At 55.8% G+C, this 17,318-nt stretch overlaps 1 protein-coding gene across 1 annotated transcript in view; it reads left to right on the top strand.

The window, feature by feature from the left end:
• Positions 1-2,740: 2,740 nt before the first annotated feature.
• RIMBP2 (RIMS binding protein 2) overlaps positions 2,741-17,318 on the top strand; it is a gene marked incomplete at its 3' end in the record, with an annotated part of 66,678 nt that continues 52,100 nt past the window's right edge. Inside the window, exons 1-3 of the mRNA XM_080717604.1 lie at positions 2,741-2,854; positions 4,745-4,834; positions 9,219-9,341. Coding sequence (XP_080573730.1) covers positions 2,840-2,854; positions 4,745-4,834; positions 9,219-9,341 — 228 coding nt within the window. The 5' untranslated portion in view covers positions 2,741-2,839. The remainder of the gene's footprint in view (positions 2,855-4,744; positions 4,835-9,218; positions 9,342-17,318) is intronic.

The raw sequence follows: 17,318 nt of genomic DNA, 5'->3' as shown, positions 1-17,318 counted from the left end.
TGTGTGTGTGTGCGCGCGCGTGCTCCAACGGATATGGCGAAACACGGTTTTAATCGTGCTGGTTTCCACCGCCGTTGGCGTGCAGCGCAGGCGCCCTGGAGCCGATGACACACAGGCTTCCAGCGGAGTCTGATTAGAGCCAGTCAGCGTCGCGGGTCTGCGGCGGAACCGTTTCGTGTGGAGTGCTTCCCCGCGGAGCTGTCTCTGGCCCGTGCTGGGAAAGTCTTTTAAACAGCACGGCCGCGTCTCTCTAGGTGCGTCATTGACGAGGTGGACTCGGGCTGATCGCACAGGTCAGGACTGAGTACCGAGGAGGGGAAGGCAACAGTGGGAAGGCAACAGAGGGGAAGGCGCAGGTTTTTCTCAAAATAGAAGGGAACTTAGGGGTTTGGAGGACCCCCTCCCCGTCCCTCTAGAACACCAGAAAGTGTTGTATCAGCAGACTCCTATGTGCGTAAAAGCATTTCACACTCCATTTGGTTTTCATGTTACCGGCGTGGTGACGCACGCGTGTCAGCCCAGTAATTGGGAGGCTGAGACAGGAGGATCACAGGTTCGTGGACAGCCCGAGATACTTAGTGAGGCCCTCGGCAACTTAGTGAGACCCTGTTTCAGAATAAAGAATGAGAAATAGGGCTGGGAGTGTAGCTCGGAGGTAGAGCGCCCCTGGGTTCAGACCCCGCTACCACATGCGCACACAGTTGCCAAGACCATTTGGAAAGGGTAGACAGTTCCGTGAAACTCACGCTGGGTAAACGATAGGTCTTGGCCCCAAAGCCAGGTCCCAATCATTCTCTGCTGCGTGGGGGAATTTAGCGGTCTGCCCTGGGTGTGGACCCCACGGTGCAGGAGTGAGCCCGGAGGCCGCCGCACCCCGGGCACAGCAAGACACTCTCTCCCCTCCTCCATTCTTTGGGCTCCCTCAGCCGCCCCCACCGCCAGCCCCCTCCCCCTCTAGTGACTCAGTCTCCCCATCTGAGCCATCGGGCCAGGCTCACTTAGAAAGCCATCCAGAAAGAATATAGATATTATATATTATATCTATATTACCCAGCACACTCCAGGATCAACTTGAGATATTCCTTCCAGGGTGTTACCGTAATCGAGAAGGCTCATGCCGTTCTTACATAGCACCATGACACAGGCTTCACATTATAACTACGAGTCTATTTTATACTGGAGCGTGACGCGATTGTTTATTTATAATCCATGATGCAATTACGTGTGTCCAGAGATAAAATTGGTCGTAGAACGTTGACAGCTTCCCTAAACCCCCGAAGCCAAAACGAATGAACAGAGGGGAGCCGACGCGGGAGGCCAGTGGTTCGGGAGTCGGCTTCCCGGCATGAACGTGCGGAGAGGCCGCGGGGACCCGGGTCCCTTCAGGAGGGAGGCCGAGCCGCTGGCAGCGGGGGCCGTCGGATCCAGGCCCTCGCCGGTTATCTCTTTCCAACTTTGGCAGAACCTTTGATTCTTGTGCAACTGGGAAGACGTTAGGCTATGTTTTTATGTTCCTTCGGTACTGGGGACGAAACCCGGGGGCATTCTACCTCCGAGCTCCACCCCCTGCCCTATTTTTCAGTCTTTATTTTGAAACAGGGTCTCACTGAGTTGAAAGGGCCTCACTAAGTAGCTGAGGCTAGCCGCCAACCGCGATCCTCCTGTCCCAGCCTCCCGAGTACTGGGATGACAAGCGTGCGCCACCGTACTTGGCGATGCTGTGTGTTTTTATTTGACGTCTTGGTGTACGTTTCCAAATACGGATAATGGGCGTTGAAAGCCAGGGCGACCGGCCAGGCTGTCCTTGTCGGGCCCGCCCCTGCGTGGGGCGCACAGGCGGGCTGAGCTGCGGCTGGCCTCTGGACGCGGGGCCCCACGCCGCAGTCCTGTTGGCCTAGAATGTTCTCACCTCTGGCTCCTCCTGTGGGCGGCGGGGTTGGAAGCTCTGACTCCAGGCTGCCTCCCTGGTCCTTACGTACTTTTTGCGCATCAATTTGCTTAAAGCGGCAGATAACCAAACCAGGCGCTTCCTAAGCAGCACCTCCGCGCAGGCCACGGGACTGGACATCTCCTGTGCCCGCAGTCCTCCGCCCCACGCCGACCGTCTGCCTCGCCGCTCATCCATAGCGGTGAGGTGAAATGAGGGGTGAAATGAGGCTCCCGTCCCCTTCTTCCTGGGCGGCAGACATTCAGCTCCACAGCCGGGCAGAGCTCACCTTGTGTCCGCCGCCTGGCACCCCGAAACGCTCTTCCTCTGCTTTGCACTCAGAGGCTCTTGACACTTCACCTGAAAGCCCAGAGAGGCAGGGATTCTGGGTCGCCCGACTCCAGGGCCTCATCCCAGGCCCCAGGAGACACAGGCGGAGAGTGTTCCAGAAGCTCCTTCTCACTGCGGCCCTGACGGTGTGACTCACGGTCCCCATCTCAGACCGTGGGTGAGTCGGTGGTGCGGGGCTGAATTGCCGGCCCTCGGATGGGGCCACCACTGCGTCCGCCCCACGCCAGGGCCTCGCTGCTGGGGCCGGGCGCCCAGGTGCGGCCGCCCCCTCCGCCCCGGGCCTGCTCCCGGGACGGTGCTGTCAGATCCCGTTAGATCCACCCAGTCCTCCCCCTCTGATCTGTCATCTCTAGAGCCGCCGCCCGCGGCTGTCGGGAGACTCACTCTGCCGTCTTGCGGCCCACATCCCTTCCGGTCTCCAGGATGCGGCCGGTGCCTAAGGTGGTCTGCGCGTCGCTTAGCATTTCTTGGGTGGTGCCGGCAAATTCTAAAAGGCTCAATTTAATCGGGGCGGCGGTCGCTTCCCTGGGCAGACGCTTCTGGTCCCGTACCGCGCCAACGATGAGACCTTCGAGGGTAAGTCTCCTGACTGCCCGGCGTCTGGGGAGCATCGGAAGGGGGGAGCAAGCCGGGCGAGGTGGCGCACGCTTGGAATCCCAGCTGTGGGAGGCCGAGACAGGAGGATGGCGGTTCGCGGACAGCCTCAGCTACTTAGTGAGGCCCTCTGCAACTCAGTGAGACCCGGTTTCAAAATAAAGAATAAAAAATAGCACTGGGGGTGTAGCTCAGAGGTAGAATGCCCTGGGTTATTTCCCCAGTACCACACACACACACACACACACACGAGAAGGGGGGTGGTTGGCATTTTCTGGGTTCTCTCTGAGGGCCGCGACCCATGCAAGAGGGTGTGACTCCGTGCCCTGCCTGTGGCGGGGGACAGTGGGGCCACGTTTGCGTTAGCCGTGGCGCTGGGAAGAAAGCCACACGTCTCCTTTGGGCTCAGCCAGCATCTGGGCACAAGTGAGGTGCCCACAGTTTGATGCCCAATCCAGAGTCTGGGCAGGCTCACCCCAGGTCCTCAGCTCTTTCTCCTACTCGGCCTTCACCTGGACGTCTTTGTCAATGAGCACCCCTCTTCTGGCGACCCCGCATGGGGTGTGGGCAGCCCGCTAAGCCGCTTCTGTTTCTGGAAGCAGAGGGCGGGTTGTTCATTCCGAGGGCGATGTTGCTGTCAGCGTCTCTCTGACTGGCTCCCGGGCTGTACTGGTACCCGAGGTGCTCATCTGGGACACGGTGGGGGGAGCTAAGAGGAGAGGGGTGGCTGGATTGGGGTCTTCCGCACTGGGTCCAGACCCTGAGCTTTTTAATTTTGTTTTTTTTTGAAGAGATTGATTTCTGCAAGTTTAGCAGCTAACCCTGCATTGGTAAATTTGAATATAATAATATAAATGGATGCAAACGTTTCTATGGTCACCAGAAAATTCTAGCACCTAGTACTTGTGTATAGTGTTGTGTGTGTGTGTGTATATATATATATTATATAATTTTTATCATATATATATATATATATATATATATAGCAGTACTGGGGATGGGACCCAGGGGCATTCTACCTTCGAGCGACACCCCCAGCCCTATTTTTTATTCTTTATTTTGGAACAGGGTCTCACTGAGTTGTGAAGGGCCTCACTAAGTAGCTGAGGCTGTCCACGAACTGTGATCCTCAGCCCCCAGGCTACATTCTCAGACCTATTTTATATTTTATTTGGCAATAGGGTCTCAATAAGTTGCCAAGAACCTCACTAAGTAGCTGAGACTGGCTTCCAACCTGCACAATCCTCCTGTCTCAGCCTCCCAAGTGCCCAGCTTTTATTTTTTTAATTTTTTTTTTTGTGGTACTGGGGTTCCTGGAAGCCCTTCTACATCTGGGCTACACTCCCAGACCTATTTTTAAAAATATATATTTTATTTGGAAACAGGGTCTCTTAAGCCAGCACGGCTGGCTTCGAACCCGTGCGATCCTCCTGTCTCCACCTCCCAAGCGCAGGGATTACAAGCGTGCGCCACCACGCCCGGCCACCCAGTCCTTTTTATTTGCTATCTTGACACAGGGTGTTACTGAGTTGCTGAGGACCTCACTAAGTAGCGGAGGCTGGTCTCAAGCCTACACTCCTCGAGTCTCAGCCTCCCAAGTACAGAGATTACACACAGGCGCGCACCCCACTCCTGGCTGGCTTTATTATGTTCATGTAGCATCGTTGTAAGTATTCTAGGTCCCATTTTTGTAGACCAGGAAATGTACGGCACGGGAGGAAGAGAGAAACCAGCCTCCAAGCACACGCAGCTGGGGTTTGTGAAACCGGTACCCAGCCCTGGGTCTAACTTCCAAATCAGAGCTCTTAACCTGGGCTCCTCCGCGCTCCTGAAGTTGGAGTTTCCACTCATTGGCCTTTTCTTTTGCCCCAGGAACATGAATTGAAAGATGTCACCCAGGGAGAGCGTCGCCTGAGACCCCACTATGCAGGCCTTCCCGCAAGAGCCCGGCAACATGACCAGGTAACCCTGCTCCTACGCACCCGCCACCTGGGGAGGGGAGAGGCAGCTGCTTTTTTTCTCTCTCTAGATAAGATGGATTTAAAAAAAAATTAAGCTGTGTGTGGTGGCACATGCCTGTTATCCCAGTATTTGGGAGGCTGAGACAGGAGGATCACAGTTTCGAGGCCAGCTTCAGCCATTTAGCGAGACCCTCTGCAACTCAGTGAGACCCTGTTTTAAAATAAAAAAATAAAATAGGGCTAGGGGGTGTAGCTCAGAGGTAGAACGCCTGGGTTTAACGCCCAGTACCACAGAAAGAAAAAAAGAAAGAAAAAGAGAGAGAGGGGGAGAGAGGGGAAGGGAGGGAGGGAGGGAGGGAGGGAGGGAGGGAGGGAGAGAGAGAGAGAGAGAGAGAGAGAGAGAGAGAGAGAGAAAGAAAAAGAAAGAAGGAAAGAAGGAAGGAAGGAAGAGCCAGGCGTGGTGGTGCACACTTGTAATCCCAGCATTTGAGAGGCTGAGGCAGGGAGATTGCAGTTTGTGGACAGCCTCAGCTACTTAGTGAGGCCCCTTGCAATCAGTGAGACCTTGTTTCAAAATAAGGAATAAAAAATAGGGCTGGGGGTGGAGCTCAGAGGTAGATGCCCCTGGGTTCCATCCCCAGTACTGAGAAAGAGAGAAAGAAAGAAAGAAAGAAAGGAAGAAAGAAAGGTAGGTAGGAATGTAGGCAGGTGGGTGGGTGGGTGTGCGTTGGTGGGGTGTGCCGAGGCTGGGCGCTGTGCTGCTGTTGGTGGGAATGTTTTGAAGGGGCCACCAAGGCCCATCCAAAATGTAAACCCAGGGCCGGGTGTGATGTGCAGTCCCACCTCTGGGTCGATTCGCACAGAGTCAAAAGCAGGCGCCCAGAGAGAGACCCGCTAGGGTTTTAGAGTAGCCAGAGGCCGAAGCAGCCCCGGGCCGCCAAGGGCTCAGCGGAGGAACGGAGGGGCCAAGCCGCCCGCGCACCCAGGGCATTCAGCGTTCAGAAGGAAGGACCGCGGCGTGCTATGAAGTGGGTGAGACTCGGGAGCTCACGCCACGGGACAGAAGGCGTCACCAAAGGCTGCTGCTGCTCTCACGAGCTTCTGAGTCCTTGGATTCACCCAGAAAGGGAGTCTTTTCTGGACTCGTCAAATTCTCTGAGAAAGTGGAGCGGAGGTCGCGGGGGTCCGAGGGAGGGAAGCTGGGGTCACTATCTAACGTGTACGCACAGTCGCTATTGAAGCTTTGGTCTGGGAAGATGAAGGCGTCCTGGAGACCGATGGTGGTGATGTTTGTGGAACAGTGTGGATTTAATGCCTCTGAACTCTCTTCTTCAAGATGCTCAAGGCCGGGCGTGGTGGCGCACGCTTGTCATCCCAGCATTTGGGGGGCTGAGACCGAGGATGGCGGTTCGCAGACAGCCTCAGCTACTTAGTGAGGCCCGGTTTCAAAATAAAGAATAAAAAATAGGGCAGGGGCTGTAGCTCGGAGGTCGAATGTCCCTGGGTTCCATCCCCAGACCCACACACACACAAAAGAAAAATCAGTCTATGCTGGGTGTGGTGGCGCAGGCTTGTCATTCCGGTACTTGGGAGGCTGAGACAGGAGGATCACTGGCTCAAAGCCAGCCCGGGCAACTGAGTGAGGCTCCCGGCCACTGAGTGATGGTCAAGAAGTGAAATCAGGCTGGGGGGTACCATGGAGGTTGATGCCTCTGGGTTCAATCCCCAGTATCAAAAAAGAAAAAAAAAATCAGCCTACAAATGCATTTTAAACTAACTAACTAACTAACTAGCTAACTCTGTGTGTGTGTGTGTGTGTGTGTGTGTGTGTGTGTGTGTATGCACTAATTAATTGGATTTGCAATGTTCCAAGAGTCATCGGACCTTTATTTATTTGTTTGTTTTTTGAGGGACGCTCGGGATTGAACTCAGGGCATTCTACCTCTGCACTACATCCCCAGCCCTATTTTATCTTTTATTTGGAAACAGCATCTTGCTAAGTTGCTGAGGCTGGCTTTGAACCTGCAATCCTCCTGTTTCAGCCTCTCAAGTCCTGGGATTCAGGTGCGCCCACCATGCCCGGCGTCACTGGACCTTCAAGAATTCAGGCTTAGAGGCAGGGGCAGGGGAGGGCGATCGTGGGGTGTTCAGATGCAGGGCTGCCGTCCCTCTTTCCTTCCCTTTTGTCTCCTTTATTTTTCCTGCCTTATCCCTGCTCCCCATAAATACTCTCCCTTTCCCACGGCATCTCGGAAAGCCGTCAGTGCGCCCCCGATTCGCGTTGGGGGGGATGTCAGCACAGATCTGCAGACACAGGGGCCCTCCCGGCCCCCAGAAACGCATCAGGGGATTACTGATTCCCTTGTCAGATTCTTGCTGCGATTTCCACCTGCTCCTTGGTAGCGCTGATTAAGAGAGTGACATTAATTGTCAGAGCTGTTAATCACGGAGCGAGGAGACACGTTGTCAGCACTTTCCCCGAAGCCTGCCCAGAAAGGATCGCTGCTGAGGTGCAAGCTGTGATACTGGACTGTCGGAAATATTGGCCTGGATTCCGTCAGGCAGGCGGCCTTGCGGAAGGACGCCGGGACCTGGGAACCCAGGACTTGGCACAGAGGATGGGTTCAACGCCATCCAGGCCCGCAAACCCAGCAATTTTACTGATTTAAAAAGATTAATATTGGGGAGGTCTGGTGGCACATGCCTGTAATTCCAGTACTTGGAGGGGCTGAAACAGGAAGGAGGATACCAGGTTAGGCCTGCAGCAACTCACAGAGATCCTGTTTCAAAATAAAAATAAAGCTGGGCGTGGTGGCGCACGCTTGTAATCCCCGCGCTTGGGAGGCTGAGACAGGAAAATCGCACAGGTTCGAAGCCAGCCTCAGCTACGTAGTGAGGCTCTCAGTAACTTAGTGAGACCCTGTTTCCAAATAAAATATAAAAAAGGTCTGGGAATATAGCCTGGAGGTAGAAAGCCTCTGGGTTCCACCCCCAGTACCACCAAACCAAACCAAACCAAACAAAATAAAAATAAAAGTAGCTCAGAGGTAGAATGCCCCCGGGTTCCATCACCAGGAACCCCCCCCCCCAATAAAAGGTGGGCTGCAGATACTCCTGCCCGTCCATCAGACCTCGCAATGACCCCCTTAATAACAGCTTCCCGAAGCTGCCTCCTCTTAGGTACGCCACGTGGGTGCCTTCTTTTCTTTCTGTGCCATGAAAATTGTCAGGTTTAATCAAACGCTCTGCAGGTTGCGTGGTCTTTGAGACAGAAAAGTCCTTTCACAGCTGAATTAAAAAAAAAAAAAAAAAAAAAAAAAAAACGTGACTCCCTGACTCCGCTGTTGCAGCCGTGATCCGCGTTCTGACTTCTGCGGAGGAGGAGCAAGTCTGTGGTCGGGATGAGAACTAAGGAAGAAGGGCCCCGCTATCCGCTCTCGTGGAGGGCTGACTTATCAGGACGAGGCTATGAGGGGCTGATACAGGTCCACAGCTTGGCCCTGGGTGCAGCCCCGAGATGGACCGCCCTGGTTTCGAGGACCTGGGGGATCCGCGTTAATTTACACGCCTGTCGCTATTTCTGTGCACTGCTGAGGCAGGGCTGACATGGTTCAATAGTACCTTAGACAATTTAAGTAACAATGTTCCATCTGTTAGGACTCACAGGTAGGAGGGACAAAAACCATTTAAAACCAACAGTGGCTAGAACCACTATTCCAGGTCCAGCTGGCCCAGGAGCTCAAGGGTCCGCCGCAGCCCGCCTTCACCTCTGTATCTCTTGGCTTTACCCTGCTCCTTGGGTCCTTCCTCGTGAGGGCAGGTGCCATAGCTGCTCCAGCCTCCCATCCCCCACTTTCTAGGCCCAGAAGGGAAGGAAACCTCCTCCTGGCCTTCCACAAGCTCTGGGAATGTGATTGGGCCCTGTGACCCCCCAGCCAGCCACTCCATCCTAAAAACAGGCTTGCACGGATTGGCCTTATCTGGATCACGTTCCTACTTGGAGCCAATCACGATGTCTGTGGTGGGAGTGGGTGGGGAGAAGAGGGAGATCACGTGCTGATTGGCCAGGCTGGAACCAGTCATGGTGGCCGAGGCAGGGTGGGCGGAGTGAAGATTCAAGCTTGGGTCTTGGTCCTAGCCAGAACTAGTCTCAGTGGCTGTGGTGGGGGTGGGTTGGATGAGGAGGGAAGCCATCTGATTGGCCGGGCCTGGGTGACAGGTGGCCACGCCCATCAGGGGTGGACCCCTTGAAGTCCAGGATGGGGAACTGGAGGGAGACATACACTCCTCTTCCAGAGGAGGCCGCAGGTGCCTGCTGGGGGCCAGCCCCTGCGTAGCTCGGGGCAGTCTGTAACAGCCTGTGTCTCCTTCACTGCTGTCCACAGGTGAAGGCGGAGTATGCCCGACTCAGCCACAGGCTCGCCGTGGTAACCAGAGAACGCGATTCGGCCCTGAAGGACAAACAGAAGCTTCAAGCCAAGCTGGAGAACCTAGAACAGGTCCTGAAGGTAGGACGCCCGCAGGCTGTCCCTCCAGGAAGGAGGCGCTGCTGGCTCTGAGCAGGCTAGCCAGGGCTTTTCTGACACCGCCATCCAAACCCAGGGCTCCCAGGGGCTGTGTTTACCCTTCTTATGTGTAAAAAGCAATAAATAACACAATCCCAATGTTTCTGGAAGCAATCCCCGTAAAGCCCATTACGCATCTCCATGGGGAGGATGTTAAACACAGCTGAGCCGCAGGCAGCCCTCCTGAATGGAAATGGGGCAGCCCTCTTGAATGGAAATGGAGCCGACTTAAGGCCCAGAGGTATCTATGCTGGGGTTTTCCCCCCCAAACTTCATGAATTTTAAGCTGTTCCTCAGATGTTTAATGACCTTTGTTATAAAGAGAATAGCTAAGGCAGAAAATTGCTTTATCAGAGGCAGGTAATTGGACGCTGGCAGGCAGACCCGATGAGCCAGGAGTTCCTCCAGTAGCTAAGGGCCGGGTTGCTTTGCCACGGATGGCACAGGCTCAAGCTGAGTGGATGCTTCAGCTTTTGTTTGTTTGGCTGGTTTTTTTGAGCATTAAAATGTATTGGATTCTCATTGTGGGAAATTAAAAAAAAAATAACAGGGTAGCGACCTCCAGCCCCACCATCTAGCACACATGCAACTTTGGTCATTTGTTTTTCTTGGGTGTGGAACATGGCATTCTGAGCTACCTGCCCATGGTCCTCAGATCAGAGAGTGGCTTTGAGGCCAGGTGTGGTGGTGTACACCTGTAACCCCAGTCCTTGGGGGGCAGAAACAGGAGGATCATGGGTTTGAGACCATCCTCGGCAACTTAGACCCTCAGCAACCTGGCGAGATTGTTGCAAAATAAAAAGTCAAAAGGACTGGGAGTGTGGCTTAGAGATAGAATGCTTCTGGGGCCAATTCCCAGCACAACACACACACACACACACACACGCACACGTGTGCACACACACACGCACACACACACACAACGGCTTTGACTCCAGTTAGAGCTCCTTTGGAGAACTGGTAGAGAGTTCAAATCTGTGGTCTCCCGGAACGGGGTGGGGCAGGATGGTTCTTTTGGGGGTCCTGGAAATGTTCTGAAATTAGCTTCTGGCAGTGGAACTTTGTGCATACAGCTGAACCACTAAGCTGTACTCTTCAAAACGGAAAGTCTGGTGGCACGTGAACCCATCTCAACGGAACACACACATGCCCCTTCGGCTCCCGCCTGGCCCCAAATGTGGACCCAGCTGGTCTCGCGGTGAGCAGAGCCAGTGTGCCAGGTGCTCATGGAGACCTGTGAGTCCTCTCAGCCCTCCGCTGTGGACCGGCCAACGCTGACTCAGAGCCGGCTGCTTCTGGCCCCATGCTCAGAGCTTAGCATGTGCCCTAGAGAGAGGAGACATCACGGTGAGATTCTTGAAGCAACCGCCTCCACCAAAATGGATGGGTGAGTTCTCCTGGGGCGTACACTGTGACCTATTCCACCCTCTGTCACCAGTGTTTGGGGCCAAGTGTACGCTTGGTGAATTAAACAAACAATGCGTCCAAATCCCTGGAAATAAGGTGCTTACTCAGGAGTCTGTCAACTAAAGCAACCAGGAGGGACAGTTTAGATCAGCAGTTCTTGACGGGGCATTAGCCCCTGGAGACATTTGACAATGTCCAGGCAGTTTTGCTGGATATGCCTGGAAAAGGGAGACACTGACATCCACAGTGTGGAGACCGGGAATGCTGCGGAAACCCCTATAATGTAAAGAATTATCTGGCTCTGAATGCCACGTCGAGAAACCCTGCGTATCTGTTTCTTTTTGCTGTTGTAACAAAACACCCCACAGTGTCGCTCAGTGGCTTAAAACAACACAAACGTGTTCTCCTACAGTTCCGGAGGTCAGAAGCCCAAAATGAGTTTTACAGGCGGAAGGTGGGTAGTGGTCAGGGCTGCCGGGAAGGGCCTACTCCTTGCCCTCCCCGGCTCCTGCTGGCTCTGGGTCCGGAGCAGCACCTCAAAGCAGCCAGGCTGCGCCTCTCTGCTCTCTGACCTCTGCCTTACCAAGACCTGGAGCTGACATCAGGCTCGCCTGGATGGCCCGGGACACGCGCCCATTCCAAGGTCCTTAACTTCCTCACATCTTCAAAGTTCCCTTTTCCTGGGAGGTGGGCGTCCTGTGAGGCCAGTGGTCAGCCGCCACAGTCTAGGGTGCCTTCGCCCTCGTCTTGCCCAGAGCAGGTGGGATTGAGGACTTGCGGGTGTGAGGTTCCAGTCCACCCAAGCGTCTGAACTCCCCGTTACACCCTATGCGTGGGTACCCTGTTGCTCTCTTGGTCTGAATCGAAATCTTGATCTGTGTCAGTCAACCTGATTTTGCTGTTGGCCAAAGAGAACGCCACCGGGGTCAGGGGCTCCTCCAAGGAGGGCGCCCGGTGCAGGGCCCCTTTCCAACATAACAAGTCAGCCAACAGCTGGCTCCCAGCCCCAGCCTTCCACGGGGCAGAGCAGAGGCTGAGCCCCTGGTCAGGAGAAGAGCCATCCGTCTGTCCCACAAACCCCTCCCGCCGCTGGTTTGCAAGTGGGATTTCTTTCTCCTTCAAAATATAGACCTCCCAGTGAAACAGATGAGGCCGAAACGCGGCTGACGTCTAAAACCAACCAGCAAGAGTAATGCTGACGCGACATTAGAACCCCGACCCTCATGAATCAGTCAGCGGAAGCCCCGCGGACCCCCGCCCCCTCCACTCTCGTGTCTCTTAAAAGAATAACGGGCGAATTCATTATCCTTGTGTGTGTTCTCATCACACGCCTTCCCAGGGAGGGGGTCAAGTTACCGAAGCCGTCACGGGTAGCGAGAACGGAAGGGCTGGAGAAGGGAGTCTGGGCACGCCCGCTGCCAGGTTGGACCTCGTTACTCTCGGCTTCTAACTTGGCCCCGAGTTTCCAGGGAGCTAGGATATAAAAGGAAATAAGAACATAATTCACACTTCCTAGGAGAAGAGAGACCGCTGCTTCTCCAGGAAAACACAGGCACGGAGCAGAACGTAGTTTTCTTTCTTGGAGTGAGCTGCCGAGCGCCGTGGCGGGGGAGGTCTTCTGGGTGTCCCATGGCAGCCCACCTCAGGCTTCTCCTGAGCTGTCTTTGGGGCCAGCCTCGGGCACGTGGGTTCCTCACCCTGCTCTTGAGCTCTTAGGAGAGCGCACTTTCAGAGAGGATCAGGCCAGGTTGCCCTGCGCACGGGAAGGATGCAGGAAGGGTCTCTGTGGTGGGAACTGGAGCGGAGAGCGTGTGATACTCCTGACCCGCCCCGTCTGTGCTCTCTTAAACACCTCGAGATGGAGCGCATCAGACTCTGGGTGGAGCCATGTGGTTTCCGGGGCGCAGGCCACACGTCTGTCCTGTCTAGGTGGGACTTGCCTGCTCCCTGCCGTCCTTGTCCAGGGGAAGGGCTATCATGGCGCATCCTCAGAGCGCAGGTGGAGGTCGCCTGGCCCCCGAGGGCTGGCGCGTGGTCCTTCACTAACTCGTTTGCTCTCGGATGTGACCTGAGGTGACTGCCCCGGGACATCCGCGGTTTGCAAGGTGGGCTCCACCTTCTCCCGGGAGAGCCAGCCAAGAGGACTGATCCTGTCAGGCTGTGAGTGAGCTCAGGAGGCAGACACAGCCGGGTGTGGTGGGCTCGCCTAGACTTGGGAATCTGAGACAGGAAGCGTTGCAGGTTCAAAGCCAGCCTCAGCAACTTGGCAACTTTGTGAGACTGTTTCAAAAAAATAAAAAATAAAAAGGGCTGGAGGTGTATAGTTCAGAGGTAGAATGTTCCTGAGTTTAATCTCCAGTATAAAAGAAGAAGGAAGAAAGGAGGAGGAAGAGGAGAGGAGGAGGGAGGGAAGAGGAGGAAGAGGAAGAGGAAGAGGAGGAAGAGTGAAGGAGGGAGGTGATGACAGCCCTTTGACAGAAGCCTCCCTCCAGGCTGGTGAGCAGACATCTGGAGCCGCGTTCCCGGCACCCCAGGTGGCAGGCGCTTGGTGGTTCAAGGAGCGGCAAGGCCGCCGGTTGGCCGGGGTGCCCTCCACGGTGGAGTCCTGGTGGTTTAAGGTGGAACCGAGGTCGCAGCCAATTGCACAGGGTCTTGTCAGCCAAGGCAGAGCTTTGGGAATTTTGGAATTTTCTCTCAGTGTCGTGGGGCACTGGATGGGTTAGCCGCTGGCACACAGTGCCAGGTAGCAGCGGGCTCCGGGCCCTGGTGGCTTAAAACAAACACTAGTTACTGCCCACGAGTCTCTGAGTGCTTCTCAGCCGGGCCCACACGTGCATCTGGGGGCAGCTGGCCCCCGGCTGGGCTAGGTGGCCTTGGGGGTGATGGCTGTGCTGTCTGGCTCCAGACGGTGGCGCGGCAGGGCTGTGGCCGCGAGGAGAAGGAGGGGAGCGGTGTACACAGAGCCCTTTTACTACTGTGTCTCACGGGGCAAAGCGAGTCTCGGGCTGGCTGGGCTCGGAGAAGTGGGGACACAGACTCTGCGTCCCGCTGGCAGGAACCACATCCCAGCCGCAGAGTACAGGGAGGGACTGGGGCGGCTTCGGCAACCATTCCATCACGGGGCCACAGGAGGGCCTTGACTCCAGGCTCATCCTGTTTTAGCATGTCAAGAGGAGAGTGGGCAGCCCTTGTGGGGACAGCTCGGACGCGAAACACGGGCTTCCGCAGGCCCGGGAGCGGGTGGGTCTGCGTTCAAGGCAGAGTGGAGGGGCCGGCGGTGTTTGGAGGGGCGAGGGCGGGGTGGCGCGGGTCTGGGCAGGCTCTTGGGTGGACAGGGCTTGGCTGTGATGGGGCGCTAGGGATGTGGCTGGGGCCAGCAGTCGCTGTGTGTTGCAGGCGGCCCACGGCCCTGGGTGCAGGGATCCTGGGTTCAGGCTGGGGCCTCCGCCCTAAGTCCAGGGGGGCTTGGCTCTTTTGGCAGACGCGTGGGGTTGGAATCTTTTCCTTCAGAAGGCCGCGGTCGCCGCTCTCTAAATTGTGCGACTCGCCTGCCGCCGTCCCCCAAGCCCTTACGTGACCGCCGGCAGAGGGGACGGGGACGTTCAGTAAATGAAGGACGCTCGTTTTCCGTTAATGTGGAGTGATTACCGCCCTGGAGTTGTGCCAGCGGGCACTCTGCGTCCATCTGAAGTGGCAATTAGTCTGTGGTCCCGCTCATATGCTGGTATCTCTTGTTTCCAAATAGCACTGACGTGCGGCTTGTGTTAACGCCTGATCATTCGGTTTAACCGAAGATGGCGCATGGACTTTCTCTAACGGCCTATAGTTGGCATGAGGACATCAGAAGCACCCGGACACGTTTCCAAATGCCCCTCCACTGGCAAAACAACTGTTTTAATTCTTTTGGCACCAGGACAGTACCCAGGGGCATCCTGCCTCTGAGCTGCGCCCCTAGCCCGTTTTAGAGTTTTACTTTTGAAACAGGGTCTCGCTAGGTTACAGAAGGCCTGAGTTGCTGAAGCTGTCCTCGAACCTGCGATCCTCCTGTCTCAGCCTCCTAAGTCCTGGGATTATAGGCGTGCACCACCACGCCCAGCACTAAAACAGCTATTTTAATGCGATGTTGTGCTGACACATTACCTTCGAAACAGAGGAAGCTGCCACTTTGGGGAACTGAACCAAACTGAAATGGATACCTCCCCAGCTCCGTCAGCGAGATCTCCCCTCCGGGCCCTGTCACCCACCAAGGAGCCCCAGGCTACTTCAGTACCTGTGTGTCTCCGGTAAGACTGGAAGGGAGCACCGTAAGGCTGATTTCTATCTAAGTCACGAGGCCATTAGGACGATCCCAGGGCTCCCGACACGCCGGGTCTTGCTGAGCTGCCGGGGGGCGACTCTGGGATGGGCTTGCGAGCGTCTCTCTTCTGGTCTCCGCGGTACCGACAGGAGCACCACCAGCCTGCAGCCCAGGCTGGAAATGTGCGTGAGGACAGCTTTGGTTCATTAAACAACATGTCACGTAGTCCGATCCAAAGAGAAGGATTCAGGATGGAGTCGGTGCTCGTAATTAACCGATGGTCCTCTTAAACCAGATCTTGCAGGACTGAGTTTGTGTTGACAAACAGCTAATCACCCGGGGTTAGCAGGTAACTCTCAGCATCCTCCTCTTCAGTGCCTCCCCACCCATCGCTTCCCCTGTACACACCCGTCCCTGGCCCGGGAATCTGAACCTGCCCAGTGCTTTCCAGACATAATGAATGCTTGGTAGTTCATTTCCTATGTCTCACTATTCAGACTCAGATGCCTTTCCAGAGGTCTCCGGGGCAGGAGAGTAACGCCAGAGCTCTGTCTCCAGCCCGGCCTGAGCTTGCTGGATTGATCAGACGTTCACAGCACACCCAGACCTTGAGGCACGGGCCAGACGCAGGGAGCTGCTTGCTCCTGGAGCCTCGCTATGGTCCTGTCTGTGAAGAGGCCCGGGCAGACCTTTGCTGGGCCCCGAGCTCAGCTGGCTCTGGCGTGGGGCCCGCCCCCTGAGGGCAGCCACGTGGCCTGGGTAGCAGGGTGGCCTGGCTCTGTGCACACCGCAGGGCGCCCGGGGCCCAAGCAGCCCATCCCAAGCCACTGAGCAGGGAAATGCACAGTTTAGGAGATGCCGGGGAAAGGCAGGTCAGAGGAGAGGCAGCCGGCGCCCGCAGCTGGGCCAGGGCCGGAGGAGCAGGGCAGGGCGCTCGGTGAGCTGGCTTAGGCAGGGCCCCCCCCCCCCACCGCCAGGAGCTCTGAGTGCAACCAGGCAAGGGGCGTGGCCTGGGAGCCCGGGGCGCATTGGGCCCTTGCCCCTAACACAGCCAAAGGAAAGGGTGGCTGTGCAGGGCGGCTACAGGGCTGGGCGTTTCCACTTAAGAGGATGGCTAAGAAACAGAAAAGGCTAGAAGCTGGGAATAGATTAATTTCTCTCTCCTCTCTTCTCTTCTCTTCTCCCTCTCTCTCCTCGCCCTCTCTCCCTCTCTCCCTCTCTCTCCCTCTTTTTCTCTCCCTCTTTTTCTCTCCCTCTCTCCCTCCATCTCCTGTCTCCTCTCTCTCCTCTCTCCCCCCTCTCCTCCTCTCTTCCATCTCCTCTCTCTCTCTCTCTCTCTCTCTCTCTCTCTCTCTCTCTCTCTATTTTACTGGGGATTGAGCCCAGGGCCACACTACCTCTGAGCTACATCCCAAGCCTTTTATTTTTTACTTGGAAACGGGGTCTCACTAAGTTGCTAAGGGTCTAAGCCTCCATGATTTAGCGCACGCTTGTAATCCCAGCATTCGGGAGACTGAGACAGGAGGATTGAGGTTCGCGGACAACCTCAGCTACTTAGTGAGACCCTTTGCAACTCACTGAGACCTTGGTTCAAAATTAAGAATTTAAAAAAAAATAGGGCTGGGGGTGTAGCTTGGAAGTAGAATGCCCCTGGGTTCCATCCCCAGTACCGCAAAATATAATAGAAATAAAAATATTCCAAAGGTGGTAGGAAAGGGAAAATGCAAAAGACAGATAATAAAGGGGTGGGCCCGGCCCCAGACCTCTTAGTATGGATGCCGGAGAGGACGACTGTGCCGGCCGCTTTGAATCGTATCGCATCCTGTCCTTTTATCGGCTATAGAAAGGACGACGATGTTCTTTCTTGCCTGAATCTCAGTAAGTGGGGGAAACCAAGACTCAGAGAGGCACATCCGTCCTCCCTCCAGAGCACGCGCTGGGCCGCCCTGCAAGTGGCGCTTGAGCACAGGCCTGCCTGGCTGCTGCACCTGCTGGCCGTGTGCCTTGCCGGATGGCCGGAAGCCACTGGACGTGACACGAGCCGAGCCCGAGGGAGCATTCCTGGACTTTGCGGCTGGACACCGCTGCCCTGCACTTTCAGGACGCCCTGGGGACCCTGTAGGGGAGGCTCAGGACAAAGGAATCAGGGTGCCGGAGGCGCCAAGGCAGCTCCTAACCACTGCTTTCCGAGTTTGGGAAACTTCAGATCCTTTGGC

The sequence above is a fragment of the Muscardinus avellanarius genome, assembly GCF_963383645.1.
Source record: "Muscardinus avellanarius genome assembly, chromosome: 21".
Taxonomy (NCBI): domain Eukaryota; kingdom Metazoa; phylum Chordata; class Mammalia; order Rodentia; family Gliridae; genus Muscardinus; species Muscardinus avellanarius.
This window is presented reverse-complemented; position numbering and strand designations above follow the sequence as displayed.